Source organism: Hyaena hyaena, unplaced genomic scaffold (assembly GCF_003009895.1).
Source record: "Hyaena hyaena isolate Hyena2069 unplaced genomic scaffold, ASM300989v1 scaffold_5, whole genome shotgun sequence".
NCBI classification, from domain to species: domain Eukaryota; kingdom Metazoa; phylum Chordata; class Mammalia; order Carnivora; family Hyaenidae; genus Hyaena; species Hyaena hyaena.
In genome coordinates, this window is record NW_024080637.1 from 4468733 (window position 1) to 4492109 (window position 23377).

At 39.1% G+C, this 23377-nt stretch overlaps 1 protein-coding gene across 1 annotated transcript in view; it reads right to left on the reverse strand.

The window, feature by feature from the left end:
• PRKAA2 (protein kinase AMP-activated catalytic subunit alpha 2) overlaps window positions 1–20450 on the reverse strand; it is a 72646-nt gene extending 52196 nt beyond the window's left edge. The window contains exon 1 of the mRNA XM_039238865.1: window positions 20299–20450. Coding sequence (XP_039094796.1) covers window positions 20299–20392 — 94 coding nt within the window. The 5' untranslated portion in view covers window positions 20393–20450. The remainder of the gene's footprint in view (window positions 1–20298) is intronic.
• Window positions 20451–23377: the final 2927 nt, after the last annotated feature.

Consider the following 23377-nt stretch of genomic DNA (forward strand, 5'->3'; position numbering starts at 1 on the left):
CCATGAGAAAGAAGGAAATCTTGTTTGTGACACAGATGGACTTTGAGGCATCATGCTAAATGAAATAAGCCAGTTAAAGAAAAATACTGCATTGTATCACTTCTATGTGGAATCTTAAGACAAGGTCAAATTAGAGAAAAGTGGTTGCCATGGGCTGGGAGATGGAGAGATAGGGCTTGGTAAAAGTATACAAACTCTCACGTATAAGATGAACATGGAGGTGCCTGGGTGGTTCAGTCGATTGAGGGTCTGACTCTTGATTTTAACCTCATAACTATGCTGTCAGGAAATTTTATAAATGAGGAAACTGAGACTTAGAGGAATTAAAAATGACTAGTAGTGGGCAAAATCAGTATTTAAATCCAAATCTGTCTGATCCTAAAACCTAGGTTCTCAATCATTGTATATGATTACATAGTATGCTGCATCCCATGGTTACCCAAGAGACTTATCTCATGTCTAAATTATTATATTAAAAGTACTATAGAATCTAAACACCATATGTAATAACAACTTGAGGTTGGGTGCAGTGGGGCTCAGAATTCCAAAGTGACGTGCTAGGGGTACAGTTTTTCTTGCTACAGTGGGATTTTTTACTGCCCTAGCTATAAGGTTCTTTTCATGGCTCTAACAAATCTTAGGGTGAGACCTTGAAATTGGCCCTAGTTTAAGGAGCAAGGGTGGAAAGTTGGGAATACATTACAAAATAGTTCAGCAGCAAGAAAGATTAGTCTTCTGTACACTGCAGACAAAGCAAGCTGATTTAAATAAAAAGCAAAGGTAAGGTTCAAGAACTTTTAACAACGGTGTTAGAAAGAAGTTCTGGGAGACAGATCAAATTATGGTACCACACAAAATGAAGGTTCCACTGATACTCGGAAGGTAGAATCTATCCTAGTATGTTCTGTACTTAGTTGGAGAATTGGAATGAGGAGATAATTTGAATGACTTACGTAATAGCAGAGCCTTCACTTAGTTTCATAGATACCCAGACAGTATTTACGTAATACATATTTTGCCATCTACCTACCTTTCCAGTATCATCTTTCACCATTCCCTCACCTCAAATGTTATAAATTAGTCATTTAGATCTATTTTGAATTCCCCATCTAGCTGTGCTCTCATTTTCAGGGCTAACATATGCTTAGTTCATAATAAGCATTCAGTAAATTTCAGTGGAATTTTATTGAGTATAATAAATGAATGCAGTTAAACAGGTGAACCCTTTGCATCCCCAATCGCCAATCTCCAATGTTTCACCTGTCCAAGTTTCATTTGTCTTTCAAAGTTCACCTCAAGTACCATTCCAGTAAGCACTCCCTAAGCGCCTCTCTTATTCCCCCACTCATTCCAACAGCTCAAATGTCTGGATTGAATGACCCTCCAATGTACAACCACAGTTCTCTCCATGATGGCACTTAACATCAAGTGCTATAATTACCTATTTTGTTGTAGTTATTGATCTTCCTCTTTAAACCAATCATCTCCTTCAGAGCAGGGACTGTGTCTCATTTACCTTTGTAGCCTCAGCATCTGGCACTGTGCCTGACATATAACTGGCATTCAATAACTATTTTTTGTATGGATGGAATGCCTGACTGACATTAATATTTGATTGTTTGAACATATAATTTAGGGTTCATATACTACTAGTGTTGCAGCTTTAGAATTTGAGAGGGGAATTCAAATTGGGTGTGCTAATCTCTCATATCTGAGAAAAATGAACAAATATCTGCCAGAGAAAAAAATATTATCTATACATTCTACATCCCTAGGAATCCCTTGGGGTATTACATTCCAGGAGCTCCTAAATATAGAAAGTACTGATAGAAGAAAGAATAACCATCAACTACAGGACTGCAATTTAAAGTCTAAGCACTCAGGGAGAAATCAAAGGTCTTCCAGGAAAATAAATTTGATAAAAAGAAGATGTAGATAGTCAATAAATACATGAAAAAGTGCTCAATATTTTTAGTCACCAGGGATGTAAATTAAAACCACAATATAAGGGGCCCCTCGGTGGCTCAGTTGGTTAAGCATCTGACTTCTGATTTTGCTTAGGTCATGATCTCCCCATTTGAGAGATGGAGCCCCACCCCCAAGTAGAGCTCTACGCTGTCAGCAGGAAGCCTGCTTGGGGTTTCTCCCCTCCCCCCACCTGCATGTGCTCATCTCTATTCTGCTGGTCTATGGGCTTACATTTTCAGTAGCAAAAATCTAAGAAATGGAAGAAAAAGTACAGGGTGCTATAGGAAAGGAACCAGAGTGGGTCTCCAAATGCAGGGTAAAAGGATCAGACAATTCTGGGGCTGAGGAAGGAAGCAATTTGGAGATAGGTGGCTACAGTATCAATAGGAAGAAAGGTATTTCTCAAAGGCATTTAATAAGTGCTTGCAACATGCTGGGCACTTTCTACTTATGTGCATGTCTACATGTGTGTTAAGTACTTTACACACATGTTCTTATTTAAAGGCTACAAGGATTTTTGTAGAGAAAATGGGGGCTCACAGAACTTAAGAAACTTACTCAAAATTCTTATAAGAAATTAATGCTAGAATGGTGATTTAAGTATCTTACTATCTCCAAAGATATTCTCAGGGGGACAGGGGGAGGGCAGAGTTTGTTCCTTTCTCATTTTTTGAGAGTCCTAAAGAGTTCTGTTGCCACTGGCAAAAATCATTTAGAAACAGCACTTGCACTAAAAACAAAACAACAACAAATACAACAAAGTCCTTTTCTCAAAGATATACCATATATTCCAAATATAACTTGATTGTTTTAACCAAAAGTTATACTCCAGAAAAGAGAGTCTTCCCAATTCAAGGTCCCATAAACTTTTCATATTTACAAAGGTTATTTCTAAATTATTTTTGAACGAATGACTATTTACCAAATGCACATTTGCCTAAATATATATCAATCATTAGCTGAGAGAACACATTTGACCAAATCAGGACATGAAAACAAAAAAGATATTTGTCAAGGATCAGTAATATAACATTATTCCCACACAATGATTTCATACTTACAAATGTATAAGATCATCTAAATAAAATAAGCCAAAAGATCAAAGATTTTTTAAAAAGCAGTATGCTGTGTGGTTACAACATTGTTAAGTTCGTAAGTATAACTCTGCAAGACAAATAAAAAAACCAAAGTTCTAATGTTTTATTAATGGGCACTCATTATAGTATTGCTCACAAATTCAAAATAACTTAAGTAAAACTGAATAGGTACTCTAAGACACTATGGTAGATGATTCAAAAAGTAGCCCCAGGAATGACAAAAATCTGAAATGTAATAGAAAAAAAAAAGTAGAAAAAAACAGTATTTCTAAAACATATGATGATTTTAAATATTCATATTTATATAGTAATGTATTATAAATAGAAAAAAAAGACCCAGAAGAATATTTAAAGCAGAATTATTTATAATAACCAAAATATAAAAACTACCCATATGCCCATCAATATCAGAACAGATAAATAACGTAATAGCATACAGCAATGAGAATTAACAAATTACAACTACATGCGGCAACATGGAGAATCTCACAGACATAATCTCAAGTGAAAGAAGCCAGGCACAAGTGGAACTGTTTCTACAAAGTTTAAAAATAGGTGAAACTAATCCCTGGAGAGTGGTTACCCTTGATGGGGGTGGAGGATGTAAACAGTAACCAAAATGGAACACAAACTGGGGGCTTGTGGGATACTGGTCATTTTGTGTGTGTTTAAGTAGCAGTTATATAGGTACCTTCCGTTAGTGAATTTTCACTGAGGATTTAGTTAAAAAACACTTAGAATGTATGCACCTCTTTGTATATGTGGTACAGCTTAATAAAATGTTAGGAACGAATGTCTGGACGACACTCTGCCCGTACTTAGGCTATGACAGGTCTCAGAGACACTGTATGTGTCAGCAAGCAGGGCTGGACAGGCATCAGCCACTCTTACTCATCTGTATCAAGAGCTTTCACTCTGGAAATCAGGAAAGTCATCTGAGGCACATATGTTCTGGCCCCTACCATCACCAGACTTCTGCCAAAACAACACAAGGCTCCTTTCTTCTTCACCCCTGGTGAAACAAAACACATACTCATTGCTTTTCTCTAAATTTCCTTTCCCTGAAAGCCCTTTACAGTTCTCTAAAGGACAGTTCTGAACAGGAAGCAAACAACTTTATTCCTTTTTATCTACCACTGATTAAGCAAGAATATTAAGCACTTTATATATAAGTCCTATTAATCCCCAGAATTTTATAAAGTAAATATTATTATACCCGGTTTACAGACGAAGCAATTAGAAATTAGACTACAGTAAGTGGCAAGATGGTATATCTGCCCAAGCCCCAACTAAAAATTCACACTATTTTACCTCCCAGTAACCAGGCTCTTTTGATTATAACAAAACAAGAGCACTTACTACATGTTAATCCTTTTATCTCCGGCACTTGAGTTAAGAAAGTAGGGTGCTGATGGGATGGAGCCTAGTTGTAGGTGATAAGCTAAGAAAGAAGAAACAAAGGACGAGAATAATCAAATATAAAAAATTGCTGTTAAAATGCAGGCTGGGGTAGGGCTGTAGCCTTTGCTGTGGATCAGGCAAACTAAAAGTATTCAAGAGCTGCCAAATGTCAAGAAAACAAAACACAGTCCCATAATGCAATAAGTAACATGCACTCCTTTATTCAGAGAACAAACTCCTATATCCTTGAAGACTTTTCATCCCAGTTGTTTTGATCCTCTGTTGGCCTGACCATTGATTTGATCATTCACTCATTCAACAAGTATTTTCTGGGTGTCTAATGTGTACTAGGCATTGCTCCAAATGCTGAGAATACAGGTATAAATGGAACTTGCATTCAGGTGGAGAATATAAACAATAAACATAAAATGGTAATATAATGAAGCACAATGAAAATAAAGCAGAGTATGAGTGACAGAGTAGAGATGGGAAAATATGCTATTTTAAATAGATCAGGAAACCCTGAAGATGTGAATTTTTGGCAGACTTGTTCTTCAGCTAACTTCTTTGAAACTGATTACGTGATATGCTGTATTCAGTTTCATTTTTAAAACGTATGTTTATACTGGCTTTACACTCTAAATGCCTTAACGTATTTCTTTAAAACATAAGTCAATCAAGAATTTCATAGAAGAGTCAAATTAATTTTTACATAATCATATAAGATGAATCATTTAGAGTCAGAAAAAAAAACAGTTCTCCAGTATATATTTAAAACTGCTAGAGAGAATATTAACATTCAGATCAAAGATAAAAACATTCATAGACGTCCTCACTCCATGTGAACTGTAGAATCTTCCAGAAACACTGGGCCAAAGCTCCTTAAACCATGCCCTCTCTTCTGTCTTTGCAACTCTGGTCTTTTTTGTTTGTTTATTTTTGAGAGAGAAAGAGAGAAAATGAAGGAGGGACAGAGAGAGAGGGAGATACAGAATCTGAAACAGGTTCCAGGCTCCAAGCTGTCAGCACAGAGCCTGACGCGGGGCTGGAACCCACAGCCAATGAGATCATGACCTAAGCCAAAGTTGGATGCTAAAGCAACTGAGTCACCCAGGCGGCCCCCAACTCTGGTCTTTAATGTGCCTGTTTTCTTTCTGTGTTTCTCTTATTCTACATGCTTTTTCTCCTTCTTTATTCATCCTTCTTTCTTTTCCTGTCTTCGAACACTTCCCTTTCTATCCCCATCAACTGTCCCTAACTATCTAGTTTTTTGTTTAACATATTTAGTGAACATAATTTTCTGTTCCATAAAATTTCTCTTTAAAGTAAAACTGGGGGCACCTGGCTGTCTCAGTCAGTAAAGCATGTGACTCTTGATCTCAGGATTGTGAGTTCAAGCCCCATGGTAAGAGTAGGGAAAAATGAAGTAAAACTGTGGGACGACTTAGCATTATCTCCAAAACAAAATAAGAACCAAACTACTTTTTACCCCTAGGGCCTTTAGGTTTTCATTTTAGTGGCTACCCCAGAAATTATAACATGCATCCATGACTTAGACAATCAAGGATTTCAGGACACTTTAGCTCCATGCTTCCTCTCCCACTTTTTCTGTTGTTGTATTTTATTCCTGTATATATTTTAAATCTTACAGGAAGTTATTATTTTGTATCATCAGTATCTATTTAGTTACCCACATATTTACCCTTTGCAATCCTCTTCATTTCCTCCTTCTTCCATCTGGGAAAGTATAATTTTCTTTCTTCCTGAAGGAACTCCCTTTGGTGTTCCCTTTACTATGGGTCTGCAGGTGAAAAATTCTCTCAAATTATGCCTATCTGAAATATATTTTGCCTTATTTTTGAAGGATATTTTTGTTGGGTACAAAATTATAGGCTGAACAGACACTACAAAATTCTATTACAAAATTTTATAATTTTGAAATATATTACAATGTTACAAAATATTACAAAATTCTAGGCTGGACAGGGCGCCTGGGTGGCTCAGTCAGTTAAATGTCTGGCTTCAGCTCAGGTCATGATCTCACCGTTTATGAGTTTGAGCTCTGCATTGGGCTCTGTGCTGACAGCTTGAAGACTGGAGCCTGTCTGGGATTCGGGGTCTCCCTCTCTCTCTGACCCTCCCCTGCTCACACTGTGTATGTCTCTCTCTCAAAAATAAATACACATTAAAAAAATTTTTTTAATTACAGGTTGAACAGAATATTATTCTACTGTGTCCTTATTTTGTTGAGAAATTTTGATTATTATTCCTTTGAAGACTGTATCTCCTGGCTACTTTTAAGATTTTTTCTTAACATTTTCTCCCATTTCTGCATAGAGAGATGCAGTCTACTCCATTACAGCAAAGCTTCAAGCAAAGGGAACCAATTTTGAACAGTTTTCCAGTGATGTATCTGGGAATGATTTTCCTACATTTATTCTGCTTGGGGTTCATAAGCTCTGAATCTGTAGCTTGATGTGTTTATCAGTTTTGGAAAACTGTCTGCCATTGTCTCTTCAAATACTGCTACTTCCTCATTCCCTGTCTCCTTCCTTTTGGACCTGCACAATGCCCACTCTGATCATCAGTGGTCTTGTGTTCAAAATAACATCCACGCTCACAGGACACAATAAGTAATAATCTAATGCCAGTTTTAGTTTTTTAGAAGGAATTAGGACTAGAAACAGCCTATCAGTATGGTAGAATCAAAGACTTCTTCATCAGGAGTTAAAATATCTAATCCCTGTTTCCCAGAGCCCATACCACACAGACGGAAGAGGCTGCGGGGAAATGACACTCACATGAATGGATAAAATCTCCAGTATTTGTAAGCCTCAAACAGTAACCACATCAAATAACTGTCCATTCACGCAGCTTCTAAGCCTCCCACAGGGTGTGCACTGAGTTAGAAGAGACATCATAAAGGGGAGCTGGAATATCCTTTTCTGCACAAGTTTGATCTGGTGAAACAATGAAGTATAAGTATCACAACAATGAAGTATTGAGTATCACATGTCCCTTCTGAGACCTCCCAGTCCACATGTAATTCAATAATCACAGGTCGTTTTCAAAATAAATACTGGTGTGTGGTAACAGAACTGAGAAATCACATCTTGGTATCTTGGTGTATGTTAAAAGAAACTACATTAAAAGAAGGTAGGAGCGCTTGAGTGGCTCAACTGGTTCAGGGTCCAACTCCTGACTTCAGCTCAGGTCATGATCTCACAGTTTGTGAGTTCAAGCCCTGTGTCAGGCTCTGTGCTGACAGCTGGGAGCCTGGAGTCTTCTTTGGTTTCTGGGTCTCCCTCTCTCTCTGCCCCTCCCCCCCCTTATGTTTTCTCCCTCTCCCTTTCTCTATCTCCTTCAAAGATAAACATTAAAAAAAATAAACTTAAAAAACAAAGTTACTCTGAGGTCATCTTTCCACAGTGGGGGGGGGGGACTTAAGCCTACAATGACTTTTCTCTCTACAGGTTCCACTAACACATGTTAGACTTTTCACTGTTATTTCTATAGGTCTCTTTCACTTTCTATCACTTTGTCTCCCTGCGGTTCACTCTGGATATTTCTTCTGACTTTTCTTCCAGTTCACAATTCTCTCTTCAACAGCATCTAATCTGCTGTTAAAGCATTTATGGAGTCCTAACTCAATTATTATAGTTTATAGTTACAGAATTCCCTATATTTTTATAGATTCCAGATCTCTGCTAAAATTCTCCATCTTTAACATATAAGCTATTTTAAAGTTCATGTCTGATAACTTTAATATCTGAATCACCCATGAGCCTGTTCCTGTTATCTTGGCCTTGTCTCCTAGAATGTTGAACACTGTACACAAAAAAACTGTAGCAGCTCCACATGATTTTATTTCCTCCAAAGAACAAAGATAAAAAGCAGATCATCTTAATAAGTGTGGAATTAAGCTGATTCTAAGAAAGATTTCAGTCCTCAGAGGGCTGCAACCAGAAACCCAACTGTTTACCAGGGGCCTTCCCTCTTGATAAGTTGTGAACTGCTTTTCTGCCAAGACTCAAATTCTGCTCAACTTTTCTGCCTTTTAGCCACTGCTATCTGTTTGACTTTTTACATGTACCATAATTACAAATTAGCAAATGAATCAAACAGAAAAGCCAAACGAAATATCAGACTCACTCCAATACATTTTTCTTCTCACTGGTTACTGACCACCCCAGTCCTGGCTGACTTCAAACAGATTTTCTCATTTTCTCAAAATTTTCCAATTGTTCTGGACTAGAAGGTTGATTTGATACAAGTTTAAAGCCATAGCAGGTATGGAAGTTAATCACATTAGAAAAAATGTTCATGCAATAATAGAATATTGAAATTAAAAAGAACTTTATAATTTATTTGTGCCAACCTACCATTCAAAACAGGAATTTTGTGGTAACAATCTTGATAGCTAACCATCCAGGATCTAAGCAAATATGTCAATGACAGAAATATTAACTGATTTGGGGGCACACAGGAGGCTCAGTTGGTTAAGTGTCTGGCTTCAGCTCAGGTCATGAACTGGCACTATGTGGGTTCGAGCCCATTGGGCTCTGTGCTTAGACTCAGAGCTTAGAGCCTGCCTCAGATTCTGTGTCTCCCTCTTTCTCTATGTGTCCCCTGCTTGTGCTCTGTCTGTCTCTCTCTCTCTCAAAAATAAACAAACATTCAGAAAAAAATTTTAAAAAGAAAAAAGAAGAAATCTGGCTTGGAGTATAATTTATACCATTCCTAAACAAGCTCCTTGACAGAAAGATTCTCATTATTCCGAACTGTAATTTGCCTCATTAAAATATTCACCCACTAGTCAAAGCTATATCCTTCAAAACATCACTGAATATGGTGACTCCTTTTTCTAGATGATGGTACTTTAGCTATTTAAAAACAGCTATCACACTTTAAATACATTTTCTATAGTATGTAAAATGTTTCCTTTACCATATTTCACATGACAGTCTTTTGGGGTTTCCTAGTTATAATGGTCATTCTCTGAAATATAATTGGCTAAGTTTTGCAAATTGTAGTGCCAAGAAATGAACTCAATATTCAAAATTTAGCTTAATCCAAAGTACAGAACTACACTATCTCTAAAACTACCAACTAATATGGTCTCTATACATCTATTTTCCATCCAGTAACAATTTTTACATTTAAAGCATTCAAAATATACACTTCCTAAGCTTGTGGTCAGTTAAAACTCTAACATTTCAAGAACTACTGTCAAACTGTTCTAGTCTTTTATGTACCTCTTCTCTGTTTTTAACTTAAGTGCTAGATTTTACACTTGTCCCTATTCAATTTCACCTTCTTCATTTTTGCCTAACAGTCTAATTGTCAATATAAATTTAAATTCTGCTTCTGTTATTTGTCTATTAATCACCTCATCTAGCTTTGCACCAACTAAATAGGAAATATTACTAATTAAATAGAGTTGATGTCCAAGATTTCCCTTTAGGATGATACCTGGTTTCTTTGGGAATAGTTGTTCAGTAGTAATAAACCATAAACAGCACATTTCTTCATCTTATTCACAAAGCTACTATAAGACACAAAGTCAAATTCTTGCTGAAATCAAGTTTATAGCATTTGGTATAACTGTTACATTGTTGAACTGTGAATGACTAGAGCACTAGGTAGAGCCTGATATAAATCTGAGTAAAAGGTGGATTTATCATATATTTGACTTTGAATTCAAATGTGAGACAAGATTCATTTAAATAAATTCTCAATGAATATTTCCCACTTTGTTTTAAATTAGTACGTCATCTGTAGTAGTATCATTGCTACAGTTTTAATACTGATAAAAATATTTTTGCATAAAATTCAAAATGACTAAACACAGTAAATGCTAAATACATATCGGTTTTATTATCTCATTAATGAAGCTTGAGAAAACTGAATTATGGAATACCATATAGTGCCAAATTATATTCAAACATATTTAAAAAGAAAATGAAATTCACTGATATTTATAGTATTTATCAAGTAAAATAAGAATTTGGAAAAATTATGGTATATTTAAAAATTTTAATTCCATGATTTTCAATTATGACAGCTAGTCTGAGACATGTTTATTTCAAGATCTGATCATTTTCCTTAACCATATAAAAGGTTGTTGTTTAAAAAAAAAAAAAAAAAAACCCTAAGGACAGGTTTTAAAAGATTACCACTTTAAAAACAAAGGCACCACCTAAAAAAAATATGGTAAAATTTACCAGAGGCAAACATGGTTAAACATAAGACAGCATAAGCGAGAATACTGTTCCCTTGAAGGGTTGAAAAAGGTTTCTATTATTAGCAGAGATAAGAGCTGCCTGAAATTCTTTCCTTAATACACTATACTAAAAATAAAATGGCTCACTACATTTCAAAATAAACACATTGCTTTGTATATCCATTTCAGTCATTTAACAGATAAAAATCCATTCAACCTGATTCAAGATCTCATATGTTTTTTATCTGATACATATACTAGGTAGATTTGCTCTATTTATAACACATTCAGTATTTTAGGAGTCTTGTGCCACCCACTTATTCATTATCTCTTAAAGGATTTGAGATTAGATCTTCTGCTAAAGCAAATTAAATTATCAGCTTGACTTAATTAACTACTTTCTCTATAAAATATTTTCCCTCTCATCAAGGAAAAATACAGGAATCTCAGAAGGATAAATGGGGCAGTGTCACCATTACAAATACCACCAAATGCTTTAATGAAAACTAACCTGGATGACAAGATAAGTTAATATTTTGGCATGTTTTTACAAAACAAAACAAAACACCACTATAAAGCAGTGCTGTGTCAGCACGGGAAAGGGATAAAGTCCACAGAACTTAGGTAATTACCAAAGTCTATGATCAAGCTTCCAAAATCCTGTCCAATTTACATAGATATATTAAGAGAAAGTTTGGTACAATGACATTTTTAACTCAAAGTGCATTTTCTGTAGTTTAAAAAAATGAACTGTATTATTTTGGTTCTACTCTAAGTATACAGGGCCTTAAAAATGACCCATAAATAAATCCTGCCAGCTGCTGCTCACATTCTTTTCCTTCTAACTTCTGCCTCCTTTTTTCAAGAGATCTGTGATTGCGACCACAGGAGCTTGAATATAAGGCAGTTACACGTTCACACATACACACAGGGAGTAGTGTATAGGAGAGGGTGACAGTGAGCCATATCTAGAGACATAGTTTTCTGAACATATCAGAAATATAAGAGGAGATCTGGGAAACACAGAACAGAAGACAGTAAACTCTTCCTCCCACTCATTAAATAAATTTCTGGTCTCAGACCCAGATCACAGGTAAGTCTCAGAATTCAGCTAATTATGGGTTTATGTACATAATAGGACCTAATTACATAAAATTACATAGGAGTTAAGTACTTATGAGGATCTTTTCACCTACATTTTCCATGTTCTTCTCACAACGATGTAAGAGAACATGTGGTATTATTCCCTTTCCTATAGATCAAATGACTAGCTTAAGGCCACTCAGCGGGCTTACAACATAGCAAAGGTTCCACACCAGGTCTTCCAAATCCAATGGTCTTTGTACTATATACCATGTTGCCTTTGTGCGCTTACTCTGGACCTATCCATCATTTATAACATTGTTTCTTGAGAGCACATATCTTCTGAGAGTCAGTGAACTGATCACACAATATGAACAAAACCCATTCAGAAATTAAGGACCAAATTACCTATGCTGAAATCATGTAAGTGATACAGAAGTCAGCCAAAAAAAAAAAGTCTAAATACCGTATCATTTATCCAATTTTTGAGAGATACCAATGAATTGATTTTGATTCAAACACTAACCTTCCAAAAAAAATTTTAATGTTTATTTATTTCTGAGAGAGAGAGAGACAGAGTATGAACAGGGTAGGGGCAGAAAGAGAGAGAGAGGGAGACACAGAATCCAAAGCAGCCTTCAGGCTCTGAGCTGCCAGCACAGAGCCCAACATGGGGCTCAAACTCACAAACCGTCAGATCATGACCTGAGCAAAAGTCAGACACTTAACCAACTGAGCCACCCAGGTGCCCCTAAACACTAACCTTCCAGTACTTGAGTAGAAATATATCTTTATTATTTGGAACTACTGTTTAACACTTGCTTAGAATTTGAATAATTTTAAAAGTAAAATCAGTTCAGCTAGTAACTTATATGAACATCCACTATTATTTGCCTTTTTCTTATTTTAGTCATTTTCATATTTGTGGGGGGAAAATTATATGACTTACCCAAAAATGACTACTGCATTTCAATAAAAATGAATAATTATCACATAACACAAATAAGTTAGTCGCTTAGAACTTTCTTCAAGGTTGGCATCTAAAAAATAGGGGCAAATTGTTACAGTTCTGTCTCCATGTCTCTATCAGAACTGAAGGCATTTCTGAACACAGCAAACACTAATACTTCACAAACAGTGCAAAATTGATTCACAACACCCATGCACCCAGGCATCTCCACAACACTGCCACTTTATCATTCTTAAAGCCATTTTATGTACCTCATTTAATCCTCAAAAAGTCTAGAAGGTAGTAGGCCAAATGCTCATTACTGCCATTTTACAAAGGAGGAAACAGAGGCTCAAAGCAGGTTTCTAGTTTTCCCAAAGCCATAGAACTAGTGGGTAAAATGGAATTAAAATCCAAGGCTAAAGCCTTCTTAGATCAATGTTCCTTCTAGGACATCAAGTCATTTTTATAAGTTCTCTTTACTTTGGTTACTAAATGTTACTGGTAATCTTTAGTCAGGGTTACTTTCATAATAAGAAAAAAACTGAAATACCTGGTGTTTACAAGAAATTTGGGTTAGAACTGTCAGAATTCAGTATATTCATCCATATAAGAAAAGGAAGAGATTGAAGCATTAAAGTTAGGAATATGAAAAAATAAATTTTAATCATACATATGATAGATTTTCAAAAAAAAGTTATTCTCTCCAAAAGTGAACTAAAATGAAACATATCAATCTTATTTTCTCAATACTTGATAAATGTCTACAGATATGTACAATTACATTCTTGTAGATTTAAAACTCGAGACAATACACTATGCATCTTGACTTTACACTGCATGGAACAGACTTTGGAGTCAGAAAATCTGGATTATGATTGCCAATTCTGCTACTTACTAACACTCTGACCCTGAACAAATCACTTAAGGTAAAGGATTCTCAATTTCGTAATTTGTAAAATGGAGATAATACCAAACTCAAGATTACTCTGGGGAATAAATAAAATCAAGTGCATTTTATAGTACTTAAAATATTAAAAAAAAAACTGAGTCGAGATGTAAGGGGTTTCTGGGGGGGTTTTTTGTTTGTTTGTTTTTTATTTGAGAGAGGGAAAGAGACACTGAGAGACAGACAGAGCTTGCATGGGGGAGGGACAAAGAGAGGGAGACAAAATCTGAAGCAGGCTCCAGGCTTTGAGCTTCAAGCTGTCAGCACAGAGCTCAGGCAGGATAGGGCTCAAACTCATGAGCAGTGAGATAATGACTAAGCTGAAGTCAGAGGCTTAACCAACTGAGCCACCCAGGTGCTCCTCGAGTTGTAGCTTTTATCACTAAACTATTACAGATGTGTTTCCCTTTTTGTTTGTTCTCCATTACATCTACATTCCAGCTCTTGAGTTTTCAGTAACTCAAATTTCTATTAATCCAGAAGGAACAATTAAAAATACCCATTTGGGGGAATTAAATCTTTTTAAAAGTCAGTTTAAAGTTGGAAAGGACCTGACAGATTACATGTTCTTGTGCTCTTCTTTAGAAGAAAAAGAAAATAATCCCAGCAAGGGCCCAATATGTCACAGGTACAACATTGACAACTGACCAAGTAGTTGTCCAATATTCAATTCATCACTTATAACTTGGTATTTACATTTCAGAAAACCTAACACTGGGATGCCTGGGTGACTCAGTCGGTTAAGCGTCCAACTTCGGCTCAGGTCATGATCTCACAGTTCGGGGGGTTCGAGTCCCACATTGGGCTCTGTGCTGACAGCTAGCTCAGAGCCTGTTTCAGATTCTGTGTCTCCCTCTCTCTCTGACCCTGCCCTGTTCATGCTGTCTCTCTCTCAGAAATAAAAAACATTTAGAAATTTATTTAAAAAAAAAAAGAAAGAAAACCTAACACTGCTTGTTTTTAAAAAAATGTAATAAAAAGCGGCACCTGGGTAGCTCACTTAGGCCTCTGACTCCTCATCTCAGCTCAGGTCTTGATCTCAGGGTCCTGAGTTCAAGCCCCACATTCAGCTCCACACTGGGCATGAAGCCTACTTAAAAACTGTAATAAAACTTCCATCTTCTTATCTTTCCTGTTAAGTAGGGAAATAGTAAATAAATAAGTGGAAACTTAGTAAAATTTCTTGAAAGCCACGTCTGTGGGCCATACACAGAACTATCTGAAAAACAGAGAAAGTAATCCCTTGATGAGAGTGCTGGCTAGAAAAAGGCTAGTGTGATTGCAAAGCATCCAGTGCTGTCTTCTGACAAAGAGTAAATATTTCATAAACCAAATCTATCAGTACTTACCTTGAAAACGCAGGCTGCTTTTTAAACAAATAATAAGCATTATATTACATATATTTTTCTTGAATCTGTTTCTGTGTAACACAAATAGAACAAATCCATTCTTGCATTTCTATCCTCTTTACTATTTAGTTAAGAACTGAACAAGTCCAATTACAAGAGCTTTTGAACAGTTCTCAAGCAGTTCTACCGAACCCTGGAAAGGATATAAACTAAATCAATGTGGAGAAAGAATTTAAGCAGATAAAAAGCATTACTTTTAAGTTCTGTCAGCTTGCACCATTTGTTTCCATGGCACTTCTCTGGAAATCTAACAAAACAACAAAACAATGGGGAAAATCAGTTTAGAACATTTTAAAGAAGGGTTTCATTAATTAACAGCAAATAGAAAAGGAGTTCTTTACACTTTTTATAAATGACTTGAAATGAGTTCTATCAAATGAAAATTATGCCACTTTCAATTTGTGCTAATCGTACCTAACGTTGGCCTATAAACTGATACATCAACAAGTTAAATTTGCAAAACCTGTAATTAGCCTAACAGTTAAAGAGAAAAGGCACATACAAAATTAATGCTACTCACTCTTCTATTTCTGTGTATTTAAAGACATATAAAACTAAATCACCGGGGTGCCTGAATAGCAGTCAATCAAGCATCCAAGTCTTTCTTGATTTTGGCTCAGGTCATGATTTCACAGTTACTAAGCTGAACCCCATGTCAGGCTCTGGGCTATCAGCACAGAGCCTGCTTGAGATTCTCTCTCTACCTCTCTCTCAAATAAAAAAAAACTTAAAAAAAAAAAAAGAAACTAAACCATCTACCACTAAGTTTCTTAGTAGAAAGTAACTTTACAAAGTCTCAAATCTATATAACAAAAATACGTATTTTTGATACATTTTAATTGTATTGGAACAATTGGATATTCATTCAAAAATTTTAGAACCTCCTCTTATACTCAAAAATTAACTCAAAATGGGACATGCACTTGAATGTAAGGGCTAAAAACAACAAAATATTTAGAAGGCAACATACGAGAAAATCCTTGAGACCTAAAGCAAACAGTTCTTAGATACAGCACCAAAAGCAAGGTCCATAAAAAGAAAAAAAGAATCAATAAATTGGACCTCATGAAAATTCAGAACTTTTATTCTTCAAAAGACACCATTAAGAAAATGAAAAGTCAAACAGATTAGGAGAAAATATTTACAAACTACATCCAATAAGGGACTTGAATCCAGAATTTGTAAAGAATTCTTGTAATTCAGCTCCTGAGATGAGCAAAAGATAGGAAGAGACACCTCACCCAAGGCAATATATATATATATATATGGCTAGTAAGTATCTAAAGATGTTCAATATCATTAATCATTAAGAAACGCAAATTAACGCCACAATGGGACACCATTTTCACGCATCCAAATGCCTTTAAAAACAGACAACAGCAAATGTTGGTAAGGGTGCGGAGAAAGGAGAATCTTTATACATTGTCAGTAGGATTGTGAAAATGGTACAACCACTTTTGAAAAGTTTGCAGTTTCTCAAAAAGCTAAACACGAACCTATGATATGTCCCAACAATTCTTCCCCTAGGTGCCCAACCAAGATAGATGAAACAAGTGCCCAAAGACTTATATCTAAGTATTTGTAGTAGCGTTATCTGTAACAGCGCAAAAGTGAAAGCAATGTCCATCAACTGGTGAATGTATAGGCAGAAAGTGGCATGTCCACACAATGGAATGTTACTTAGCAATAAAAAAGGAATAAACTACTGACAAATGCTACATCATGCATAAGCCTAAAAACACTGTTAAAGGAAATATGAAAGACTCCATATTGAATGATTCCATTTGTCAGCAGTGTCCAGGGAAAGCAAGTGCATTCGGACAGAAAACAGATTAGAGCTTTCCTAAGGCTGCTGGTAGGAGCAAAGAGGCACTGTAAATGAATATGAAGGATCTTACTGCGGTGATAAAAATCTTTCAAAATTGATGTTGGTTGGTTCCATGTATGATGAGGTTGCATCATCAATAAAGTTACAAAAATTAATGAATCATATACTTGGAACGGGTGAATTCTATGATGTGTAAATATGTAATGAAGGTATATTTTCCTTTTTAAAAAATACATGTTTTTTTATTTAAAAAATCCATATTTTTGAGAGAGAGCAGGGGAGGGGCAGAGAGACAGGGTGACACAGGAACCCAAGCAGGCTCCACAATGACAGCAGAGAGCCTGATGTGGGGCTTGAACTCATTAACTGTGAGATCAAGACCTCTCCATAAACTCAACCGACTGAGCCACCCAGACGCCCCCCTAAATACAAATTTTTAAAAATACATGTACTTTCGTTTGTTGTTCCCTGAACAACTAAGGCTGACTATAGCGATTTCTATCATTTTTATTGAGCAACTGTACTACTTCTAATCCGGGATGGGAAATCACAGTCTAACTTTAGAGAGGCTCCAACATGGTGTTAAAAACAGTTGTGCTGGACTGCTAGGAATTTACCCAAGGGATACAGAAATGCTGAGGCATAGGGAGCACATGTACCCCAATGTTCATAGCAGCACTCTCCACAATAGCTAAAACATGGAAAGAGCCTAAGTGTCCATCAACAGATGAATGGATCAAGAAGATGTGGTTTATCTATACCATGGAATACTACATGGCAATGAGAAACAATGAAATCTGGCCATGTGTAGCAACATGGATGGACCTTGAGGGTGTTATGCTGAGCGAAATAAGTCAGGCAGAGAAGGACAAATATCATATGTTTGCATGTATAGGAGGATTAGGAGGAACTTGACGGAGGAACAAGGGGGAGAAGAAGGGCGGAAATGGTGGGGGAAAGGGAGAGAGGCAAACCATGAGAGACTCTTGAATGCTGACAAAAACTGAGGACTGATGGATGTGGGGGGGAGGGGGGATGGGCATGGAGGAGGACACTTGTGGGGATGAGCACTGAGTGTTATGTGGAAACTAATTTGACAATAAACTATTTGTAAAAAAATAAAAAAACAAAAAAATAAAAAAATAAAAAATAAATAAATAAATAAACATTAAACATTTTTTTAAAAAAGAACAGCAAAAAAAAAAAAAAAAACAGTTGTGCTGGGGCACCTGAGTGGTACAGTCAGCTGAGTATCCAATTTCAGCTCAGGCCATGATCTCATGGTTTGTGGGTTCAAGCCCCACGCTGGGCTCTGTGCTGACAGCTAGCTCAGAGCCTGGAGCCTGTCTTCAGATTCTGTGTCTCCCTCTCCTTCTCTCTGACCCTCCCCGGCTCACACTCTGTCTCTCAAAAATAAACAAATATTTTTTTAAAGTTTTTTTTAAAAAAAACCAGTCCTCCCATTGGTTGTTCATTAGACTGGGCCCTCCAAAAAGGATTTCTCATAAATCAGTGCACCATCCGTGGTTTATATTTTAAGAAGCCGATGCCCAGAAGCCGCTCCAGAGTATATACAAAAGAGATTTAAGTTGTGTTTTGGCAACGGGCCAGTTGACCTGATGGGTGTTTTAGTCTACATTCAAATTATGTAAGAATTCAGAAAGACAAACATTTTAACAGTTTGAAAGGCTGTAGAGGGAGTTATGTAACTTTGAGACTATACATGCCAAGATGGCAAAGGCAGAGCTTGCCAGAGTAAATGTATCACATCACATGTCACGACACAACCGCCCCCAGTAGTGACACTGAATGGCAAGAAACCTTACAGGCGTGAATCTCACGCCTGGATCTTCCTACATGCACCCGAAACATACTCTCTTGACTAGCCTCTCTACGAAGTCTTTCATAAATGTCCCAGGACTTTAGGCGCACATAGTACTTCAAAGATTTTCACAAACTTCTCAGGTCTTTACACGAACACCACCTTGTCTGTGTGACTTTGCCTGACCTTATTGAAAACTGCTGACCTCACAACACTCATTCTCCCCTCCCTGATTCATGTGTCTCAGTCGTCCTAAACATACTACACATTCTACACGTATATTCCGATGATCTTTTGCCTCCTCCTACTAGAACAGAAGCTCTACAAAAGGAGAGATTTTAATGTGGTTGTGTCCCTTTCTGTCCCCACTGCCTACAACCATGTCTAGCACAGAGCAGGTGCTCAGCAAGTGCCTTCTGAATAAAACAGCATCGGATTCGTGCGAGTAAGAGCTGGTCTAGGCCACGGGAATGAGCGAGTTCCTTCTCCCCATTTAACACCCTTCACTTGACGTTAAAGTACGAAATTTACAAAGAAACAGAGGCCTGAGAGTAAAATCTCAGACTGCCTACAGCAAAAGAAAAAAGCTGACGTTTGACTTATAATTCTAGATTCACATCAAACGGAAAGTATTTTTAATAAGCTGGCTCTAATTCTGAAAAGAGGGCAGATTAATTAAATCCCATGTGACGCTTATTAACATCAAAAAAAAAAAGGTTCAATACTTAACTAGTAACAAGTAAAAAATAAATAAATAACATTCAAAAGCAGCCTGTTTTTCTACACCCAAAATGGGATCCCATCACCAAGAAAACAGGCCTCAGCAGAATAGGTCTTAGCAGTTCTGGCCTCCGGAGCCGGGCACGGTCCAAGGGCCAACATCAAGGAGCCTTTAATCCGCCCCCATTCCCGAAGCCTTCCTAGACTTCTCCCCACGCGCCAAGCACCCTCGAGAGCCGCAGGTCTAACCGAGCCCAGAGTCGTGGCAGCGTTCACGCCCCCACCTGCAGGCCCCGGGAACCTTCCCGAAAGCGTCCGCCCCCCCCAACCCCGAGTCCCGGAGCACGAGAGTCGGACAGAGGGACCTCCCGGCCTGGCCAGAACTGGAAGACATTTTGCACTTCATCCTGCTTCTGCCAATTTCGCTGTGACCTTGGGCACGTTCCCAAACCTCTAGGGGTCCCGGTTTTCCCACCTTCAAGGTGAGGACACCCGCGCCAAGTGGCCGCAAGGATTAAATGAGATCACACGCGAAGCACCCAGGAGGGCACCTCACGCTCTGGAAACTCGCTCACCGGCACCGGCTCTTCCTCCCCGGCGCTGCCCACAGCGACTCAGCTGGAAGGCACCCTGCCGCACAGCCCGACCTCCGGCTCCACCGAGCCGGGCACGGACCGCTGGCCACAGCCCGGGCCCGCCGCCGTGCCCGCCGCCGCCGCCCCCACGCCGCCCGCGCGGGGGGCTCCCGGGCCCGCTCCACCTGCCGCCAGGCCCGCGCCCGCCGCCCGGCCCGGCCCGGCCTCCCGCGAGCGGACGGCCCCGCGCGGCGGCCTCCGGCGCGTACTCAACTCTTCACTTTGCCGAAGGTGCCGACGCCCAGCGTGTCGCCCAGCACGTAGTGCCCGATCTTCACCCGCCCGTCGTGCTTCTGCTTCTCAGCCATCTTCGGCGCGCGCCGCCTCGCTCCGCCGCCGGCTCCTCAGGGCGAGTGCCGCCGCCGCCGCCGCGGGCTCCTCAGGGCGGCCGCCGCCTACCCACAGTGCAGCGGGCCCGCGGCGGGGGGTGGGGGGGGCCGGAGTCGCCGAGGGGCGCGGGGCGGGCAGCGGCGGCGTGGGAGCGCCGGGGCGCGAGCGGCGGCGGCGGCGGCTGCAGCCCGGGGCTGGGCGGGGCGCCGGAGGGGGCGGGGCGGGCCTGGGAGCAGCCAGGTGTGCGGGGGAGGGGCCGGGGAGGGAGTGGACGGCCCCTCCACCTGTGGGGGAGCTCCTAGCGCGGGAGCGGACCTCGGAACCCGCCGTGGGAGAAACCGAGGGGGCTAAGGCGTGAGCCGAGGGGGGCGGAGCGGCGGCGTGCGGCGGCGTGGGAGTCGGGGACCTGCCTGAGGTGTGGGGAGAGAGGGGCGTGAAGACTGAGACGCGGGTGTCGGGGAAGTCAGGGGGTGAAGGGCCTCGATCGAAGGTCGGTCTGCGGAGCGCTACGGGGAAGTTTCTCGAGTCAGCGGCGGGGTGTTTCTGATGCAGGTCTTGGCACACACAGAGGACGCAATTCGGGTGCTCTCCTGGGGGGCTCTCCTCTGTGGATTTTGTAATCCTCCGTTCTCTTGCCCTGTGGATGCAACAGCCTTCTCCGCAAGAGCTCGCGGTTCCAGTTTGCACTTCGTTCTCCGGTGAAGCACAGTCACGATATTTGCTCGATTGTAATTTAGCACACGCTCATATAAAGTGTAGAAATAGGTTGTCTTAGAGTTGCATAGGGGGAAATCGTAAAAGAAATGAAAAGGGAAACAATGTAATGAGCAAAGCAAGTAAAATGCATAAAGGGTATAGAGAATTGTGAAGAGCAAGGGCAATATAAGGGCACAAATTAAAAATAGAGCTAGAAGTAGGGGAAGAAGGGTGAGAGAAAACTGGAAGTATGACACCCAGGCACAGTATTAAAGACTGACAAGAATTGAGTTATGGATTGATGTCTCCCATCCTTCCTCCCTTTCGTCCTTACATGTGGTCCTAGTCTTCAGTGTTGCCCTTCAGTGCTTAAAAATTATTTGATTGGAAATAAACGTTTACGGAGTAGTTGAACATACTTAACGTTGTGCATAAAACTAGAGTTTCAAGGTCATGCTCCTCAAACAGGAAGCTTCTTATCTTACTGTTTATGTGTAAAGAGATAAAGATATTGATCAGAAAGAATAAAATGTAACAAAAGCTGATTTCCTAAGAAGCGATAAATATACAAATGGCAAACAAACATCCTTTCTTGTTTAGACGCCAAGACAATCTGATGATAGGTGATCACAGCTTATAAATTATAAATATCACAGCTGTTGAACAGAGGCTATTTTTGTTCATTCTTGGGATCACCTTTCTTGCTGACAAGAAATACCATTTAAGAATCACTCTACCTGGCTGGCAATTTGGAGAACACAGCCAGTTATTTTTAATGCTGAACCTTCATTTGGCTAAGGGTCACTCCTTCAGTATTCATTCAAATAAGTAAGAAAACAAAATACTTAGTTTTGCTCTTGGGATTGACGATGTATGGCTCCTGTTCCGATACACCATTAAAAGACATTGAAAAATCTGTTAGATTGTTTTCTTGAATCGCCATGAAGGCAGATTATAAATGAAGATTTTAAAGCATTTACACACCATCTTAACTACTTTTTGATAATTGCAACTTGTTATTATACACTTCATAACTATGATCCTACAATTGTGAACTACCTTATAGCTCTATTATTATGACAACAAGTATATGATACTTTGCTGATTAAAAAGTTCATTGGAACACAATAATCTCATTTGACTGCCCTAAAATAAACATATTATTACCCCCATTTTATAGATGGTAAAACTTAATCAGCTAAGTGGCAGACTCATCAGAACTCCTATGCAGTTCTGACTTGCCCTTTTGTTTTTCTATACTACACCACAGCTGCCAAAGAAAAACAAATGTGGTGTTCAAATAACACTTAAAATGTTCACAATTGTAGTCCCATTCTCATAGTTATTATTTCTAGGGCAGGCCAGCAATGTATACTTTTAAACTTGTTTTTAGCTGACCAGTTTGGCAAGAAGATTGAATGCTAAGGAGTGAGAAGGGTGGGAAAGCAGCACTGTTTCATTGGCAGTGAGAAGCCTTCTGTTGCCCTGGGCATTTCAGATGTGGTTCCCAGTTGCCACACCCTACGCAGGAGTACAAACCTGACTGTTCATCAGACCAAATCTCCTTAAGTGCCATGCCCCTTCGAGGTCTCACCGACCCCCGCCCCCGCCCCCGCCACCAGATGTTCTGGTAAATGATAATATTCCCCATTTGGTTATTTTCCAGTGATGTTACAGTGTCCCTATTTCTTTAGCACCTATCTCTATGATTAGTGCCCCAGGGGGCCATTCAGTTCTTAACCCTGGTTCAACTGTTACTGCTTTACCCACTGATACTCGATCTTTGGGATTATTTTACTTCAAATACTCAGAGCCTGAATAAGAGAATAATGAAGTACCATCAGCCTAATATACTACACTAGATCCCCCTGGTATCCTCAATAACCAGTTCCTTCAAGTCTTCGCTCAGTCACCTTCTCCGTAAGACTTACCTGCTTTGACCACCTTATTTTAATATGGGCAATACCAGCCCACCCACACTCTCTGCCCTGCACTCTCCTCCCTACCCTTCTCAACTGTTTTTTTTTTTCCCCATGGCACTTACCTTCTGACATACTATTTCGTTTCCTTGTTTGTTATGTTTTTGTTTTGTCTCTTCCTAACTAGAATAAGCTTCATAAGAGAGAGGGTTTTTTTTTTCTTCTCTATTTTGTTCACTGATGGATCCTTAGCTCCCAGAACAGTACCTGGCAAATTATAGGCACTCAGGTGGACTTAAGCTGTGTGGCACCTGAAGTTTATATAATGCGGAGGACCTCTTTAAGAAA